This window comes from Cryptomeria japonica, chromosome 2 (genome assembly GCF_030272615.1).
Source record: "Cryptomeria japonica chromosome 2, Sugi_1.0, whole genome shotgun sequence".
Classification (NCBI taxonomy): Eukaryota; Viridiplantae; Streptophyta; class Pinopsida; order Cupressales; family Cupressaceae; genus Cryptomeria; species Cryptomeria japonica.
The window spans coordinates 176,815,556-176,822,400 of NC_081406.1; the positions used below are offsets into that span (position 1 = coordinate 176,815,556).

Sequence of the window (6,845 nt, forward strand, 5' to 3'; positions counted from 1 at the left end):
AAGGATTATAATAAAAATAAATGGAAATTTAATTATTGTGGTAAGATGGGACACAAAATAAGTGAATTTTATAAGAAGAATAGAAATTTAGAAAGGAAGGTAAATCAGTTTACAAAATCTAGTGATTTTAAAATAAATGCTTTTTGTGTTGCACTCAAAGAAAATAATTCTTTTAAGGATGATTGGACTATTGATTCTGGTGATATAAAATTATTGGACTATTGATTCTGGTACTACACAACATATGTCTCATAATAAAGAATAGTTTGAGACATTAAATGAAAGTAATGCATAAAAAATATATTTGGGGAATAATAGTGCTCTAGAAGTCAAAGGAACTAGAAATGTTCAAGTTGATAATGGTGTGTTTAAAAATGTGAAATTAGTTCCTCAATTGAAGACAAATCTTCTCTCTGTATTTCAAATTGCAAATCAAGGGTACAAAATAGAGTTCTACAATGATAAGTGTTTAATCAAGGATGTGAATATAATTACAAAGTGACTGCAATTGGTAAAATGGAGAAGGGATTATATAAGTTTCAAGAATTTGTGTCTAAAAATGGAGATGTGAATGTGTGTTTTATTGCCAAATTTGATGATATGAGCATGTTATGACATGAGTGTATGGGACATATCAACTATCAAAGTCTCAAGCTTATGGATAAATTAAATATGGTGCATGGGCTTCCAAAAATCTCACCAAGTCATAAGGTATGTGAAGGTTGTGCAATCAAAAAGCAACATGTATAAATTTTCCCACAAAGAAGTTCATGAGAGCAAAAACACCTTTACATTTGGTTCATAGTGATGTAATGGGTCCTTCAATAAAACTCCTTCACTTGGAGGGTCAAGGTATGTTCTCACTTTCATAGATGATTGCACTAGAAGAATTTGGGTATATTTTTCACAAAAGAAGGATGAGGTGTTTCATAAGTTTAAAGAGCTTAAAAATTTGACTGAAAAGCAAAGTGGAAGATGCCTAAAAATACTAAGGATAAATAGAGGTATTGAATATATGAATAAGGCTTTCTTAGAATTTTGTAAACATGGCATAAAGAAGGAATCAACAGTTTCTTATTCACCCCAACAAAATGAGGTTGCAGAAAGAAAAAATAGGACTATAATAGAAATGGCTAGATGCATACTTCACTCTAGAAATATAGAAATTAAACTTTGGGCTGAAGTGGTTCACACTGCAGTGTATATTTTGAATAGAACACCTACAAAAGCAGTTATGAACATAACTCCAGAAGAGCCATGAAGTGGAAGAAAGCCTACAATGTCTCATTTTAGAATTTTTAGATGTAATGCCTATGCTCACATTCCTGATGAAAAAAGGAGTAAGTTAGAAAGAAAGAGTGAAAAGTATATAATGGTGGTATATAGTGAAGAGTCAAAACGATATAGATTATATAATACTAAAACACAAGAAATTCATATCAAAAGAAATGTATGGTTTCATGAAGATATTGATAATGACAATCCTCCTACATTATCCCACTTTCCAATCTTGATTGAAGAAGATAAATTTAGTTATACTAATGATTCAAATCAAAGTGTGCCATGTTTTACAAGAGGAGAACAAATGCAAGATGAAGCATCAAGTGAAAGTGATAATGAAGAAGCAAAAAATACAAGAAACATTCAAGAAATATACAAGGAAGGACCTAAGAATTATTTTGCTAACTATGCTCTCAAGACTAAGGTAATGTAGGTTGACACTCCAAGTACACATGAAGAAGGAAAAAGAAAAGATGAATGGGAAGCAACTATGCAAGATGAGTACAACTCTTTAATGAAAAATGGAGCTTGGGAATCGACAACACTTCCAAAAGGAAAAATGGTGGTCAGTTGCATATGGACCATTAGAACAAAGTTCACTACAAATGAAGCTATTGTAAAACACAAGGCAAGGCTAGTGGCTAAAGGATTCTCACAAGAAGAAGGTATTGATTACACTAAAACCTTTGCTCCAATTGCTAAGATGACTTCCATTCATACAATAGTTACTCTAGCTACAAAATTTGGATGGAAATTTTTTAAATAGATGTAAAAAGTGCATTTTTAAATGGTGATTTAAAAGAAGAAATCTATATGCAACAACTGCCAGGATTTGTTAAAGTTGGTAAAGAACATCTAGTGTGTAGATTGAAAAAATCTCTATATGATCTTAAACAAGTTCCACAAGCATGGTACTCCAAAATAAATGAATACTTTACAAAAACAGGATTTACAAAAAGCAAAGCTGATCCAAATGTGTATGTAAAGAAAAATGATGGTAAAATTGTTATTATTGTACTCTATGTGGATGATTCAATTATTATAGGAGATCACATACAGTGTATTAAAGACACCAAAGATAAGCTCAAAGAATATTTTGAAATAACAAATCTAGGATTAATGCATTATTTTTTGGGCATGCAAGTTTGGCAAGAATAAGGTAGGATCGTGATTTATCGACCTAAATATGCACTTGATATATTAAGAAAGTTTGATATGAGTAATTGTAAACCATCTAATACACCATGTGAAGTGGGATTAAAGTTAAGTACTAACTCTACTCAAAAGGTGGATGGAAAATTGTATACACAACTTGGTGGAAGTCTCTTGTATCTTACCATAACTAGGCCAGTTATTGCATATGCAGTTGGGATTGTATCTAGGTACATGGAAGATCCACACATTGAGCATTGGAAAGCAGCTAAGAGAATATTAAAATACATTAAAGGTACTTATAATATTGGCATTGAATACAATTATGGAGGAGAACCCACTTTGGTTGGATATACAGATTATGACTATGCAAGTGATATTGATGATAGAAATTCAACCTCAAACTACATCCTTCATCTTGGATCGGGACCAATTTCTTGGGGTAACAAGAAACAATATGCAGTATCACTATCATCTATAGAGGCAGAATATGTTGTCTCATCAAAAGCATCTCAAGAAGCTTTATGGCTTAGGAGAGTACTTGAAGAAACACATCATCGGCAAGATTTTCCAGCTATTATTTTTTATGATAATCAAAGTACTATCAAATTCGCTAAAAATATAGTATATCATGCTATCTCTAAGAATGTTGAAGTTCATCATCATTTTGTTCATGATTTGATTGAAAATGAAGTGATGGGGCTACAATTTTGTGGAAGTGAAGATCAAATTGCTGATATATTTACAAAAGAATTGCCTAATGTAAAGTTTGTCAAAATCATAAGCTTGTTACATCTCAAGGAAGTTGTTATCTAATAATTTTTTGTAACTATCCTCTCCAAATAAACATTATGGGGGGGTGTTGGAGATAATGTTTATCTTAAGAGTTGAGAAACTTTCTAATTTAGTTGTAGATAAGAGTTTTCTAGCATTGCTGGAAACTTCTCTTTGTTTCCAAATCTTTCCATTTTTTCCAGCACATGGAAACTTCTCTTTGTTTCCAAATCTTTCCATTCAAGTCTATAAATTGGACAAATGCACTTATCTTTGTGTGTGAAGTAATATAAGTATACAATTTTATAATTTGTGCTAAAGTTTGTGTTTTTTAATATATTTAATATTTCTTAAAGATCTGTATTAAAAAATATTAATATGTTTATTTCTTCATAACATGAACCTATCTCCTCCTTGAAAACAACCTTGTACACTAGAGAATGCTTCTTATTTCCAAATAAAAGTGATTACAAAATATTGGTCTAAACTATTGAGATGACAAGGAACACTTTTCCTATAAGAAACTCATATAACCGATAGTTCAAGTACCTCTTTTCAAGAATAAAACAAGAAGGAACAATGACATTTTAAGGGTATAAACATACTCTTTTTTTAGACTATAAAACTCCCAACCACAATGTTATGAGGTAACTCTCCATCTTACTTCTCAATATAATCATTTGGTTCTCAATACAAGTGTGCTAATTAGGAAAAGAATAAAAAAAGGCCTGTTCTTTTAATTACACCATAAAACTCTTAGACACACATTACAAAATATTTTTGAAATACCATTTTATTCTAAAATGGGTCATACAAATTAGAACATAACCATAAGGGTTTTCTCTCCACCCTACCGTAATGGTATCATGAAGCCTCCCGGGCTCTAGCCACACCCCCAAGAAAGAAAACTATTATAGGCCCTTGTCAAATTCATAGAATCTTCTCATATACCAAAAAAATGACCAAAGATAACATAAAACCCAAATTTCCACATGATTACTACAATATTCACATAAATATAAATATACTACTCACTCAACATCACATATTATATTATGTTCCTATCAACTTAGAGATGAACCTTAGAAATATATCTCAATCCTACAACACATAAACAAGAAGGGTAGAGGTAGTAGGGAAGACTTATCTCTCCAATTCTATGTAACATTGACCTCCATATCTAAATGCAAGGGCTCCTTCCTACTTTAAAATCCAATTTTTTTTCTCAAAATCCCAAAAGAGTTCTCCAAAATGAAAAATTCAGTAACAACCCATCCTTCATTTTTGCAACAAAATATAGGAATCTTAAACTTGATTCCCTGAATGGGAAAGGTGGCACTTGTCACAATCCTCTCCACTCATTCATGGGGGTATCTTCCTCAATTCCAAATTCCAAATTCATCACTCATATTAATGAGGACTTTTTAAGTGGTAAATCAAGTCCTAGGGCTTTTATTGTGCATCCAATTGGCTCCCACTCTAAGGATATAGACCCTAGGGATTTTTTTTCACACTTTAAATAATAAACTTGATCAAGTCTTACCATTTAAAAACCCACAATGATAAACCTCATTAACACAACTATATCAATTTATAAAACCTAATTTTATTCTAAGTCAAAAATGGTTAACTTATAACATCTCATAAAGGAAAATGATTTGGAATATGTGTTTCTCTCATAATCTTCATTACTTTCCTGCACATAGCCAACACTTTCACAAGCATACTTAGACCACAATAATAAGCCATATTATTTAATATCATTTTTTTCATAAAGTTTACCAAAGAATACTAAGAATAATGTCATAGAATCATCTCATTTACAATCCCCCAATTTATCTAACCATCTATTAAAAAAAGTAATGTATCAATTCAGACTTACCGTATTTGTTATATGCAAGGCGAGGTGTTACACAAACACTTTTGTGGAGATTCTTGGATTACTAGGGCCATGTTCTCCTACGTCATACCCTAGCTAGATCAATGTTATGATTCAAAGTGAATATTATAGACAATATTTATAAACATGCAAATGGCTTATACAATTTTTTATGCAATGTGTTCCTTTTAGGCTCCAATTTCAAAATCCTTGAATCATTATTCCTTGTTGAACCATCTCTCTCTTTGATTTTGATTTTGTGCACTAATGGTACATTAAATATCTTTTCATACCAAAATATAACACATGTAAATGTATAGCAAGTTGGCTGATAATGACTAGTGAAAGGGGGTGGATATGTGTAGGATCATGGTGGGCCAAACAGGCCCTTAAGTGGCAATGAAAATTAAGAAAAACAGAGTTAGACAGCTTGACGTAAAAATTTGAATAAGTTATCAATATTCTTTTTAAATATTTAAGAATAGAATATGTACCAAGTTGAATGTAGTTTCTAAGTTACTAGTTGTTTTGCGAAAAAAAAAAATCTATATGACAAAAATTTGACATTTCAATGTAGTAGTACTAAAATTTTAGGAAAAAGGTAAGAAGTAGATGTCTGTCTAACCACCCAAACCACAAGCAAATCATAATATTTTTTTATAAGATTTGAGATATAAGTAGAAGACTCACATCTAAATGTGACACATATTTTTTTCTAATTTTTTTGAGGTAAATAGTTAATTATGAATTTTTACTACAAATTTTTAAAAATATAAAAAATTATATGTCTAACCACCTTAACTTGGTCAAAACTTTATGAAATTAAATTTATTTTTTAATCCTATAGTATATAAATCATAGAATGTGACGCATGTTTCGGATTCAAAAAATATGATATCGTTTGACAGTTATAGATGTTTTTCAATCAGCCTATCAATCGGGAATTTAGTTAGAATTCAATTAGAAAATGAGTTATAGCTATTTATTAAAGTCAAAATAAGTCAAATTTTATATTGTTGGAAAGTTGAGATTGTCCTCTAATAACCCTTTTTATTTCATTGATTTCAGCTAAAAGAAAGTCGTCAGCCACTAGGGCAAAGTCTGGAAAAGCAAGGAAAACTCAAAAACTCATTTTTTCTATTCACTTTCCAGGTTTGGCATGTCCTAGCCAAATCCCAATACAATCCCAAGGAAAATACCAAGGTTACTGATTTGTGTCAGAGGTAATGGATACCTGATATAATTAGATATCTAATATCTTATTTTTATTATTTTTTATTATAAATATAATTAATAACATATAATATATTATATATTATATATTATATAATATATAATATATTATAATATTAATATATAACATATATATATATATTGTTATATATTAATAATATATATTATTACTATATATTAATAATAAAAGATATCATATATCAGATAGTATCTAATATTCGATATGGCGGGACTAATATAAATTTTAATACTTGGGCACCAACAATTTGGTTGGTGCTCTTTCTCACGTATATCAAATATTGGATAATATGAGATGTTTGATACCTTGTTTAGGATAGAGAGAGAGAGAGAGAGAGAGAGAGAGAGAGAGAGAGAGAGAGAGAGAGAGAGAGAGAGAGAGAGAGAGAGAGGGAGGGAGGGATTGGGAGAGAAGGGGATAGGGAGAGGGAGAGGGCTCAGAGAGAGAGAGCGCAGGGGGGGAAGAGAGAGAGAGAGAGAGGGAGAGAGAGGGAGAGAGGGGGGGGAG

The 6,845-nt window shown here is 31.0% G+C and overlaps 1 protein-coding gene across 1 annotated transcript; it reads left to right on the forward strand.

Moving 5' to 3' along the window:
* Positions 1–2,496: 2,496 nt before the first annotated feature.
* On the forward strand, positions 2,497–3,249 carry LOC131049967 (secreted RxLR effector protein 161-like). The gene has a single exon (XM_057984083.1). The coding sequence runs from the start codon at positions 2,497–2,499 to the stop codon at positions 3,247–3,249; it is 753 nt and encodes a 250-aa protein (XP_057840066.1).
* Positions 3,250–6,845: the final 3,596 nt, after the last annotated feature.

What these genes read in the sequence shown, in the direction of transcription:
- LOC131049967 (XM_057984083.1), top strand. Translation starts at nt 2,497, where the DNA reads ATGAGTAATTGTAAACCATCTAATACACCATGTGAAGTGGGATTAAAG.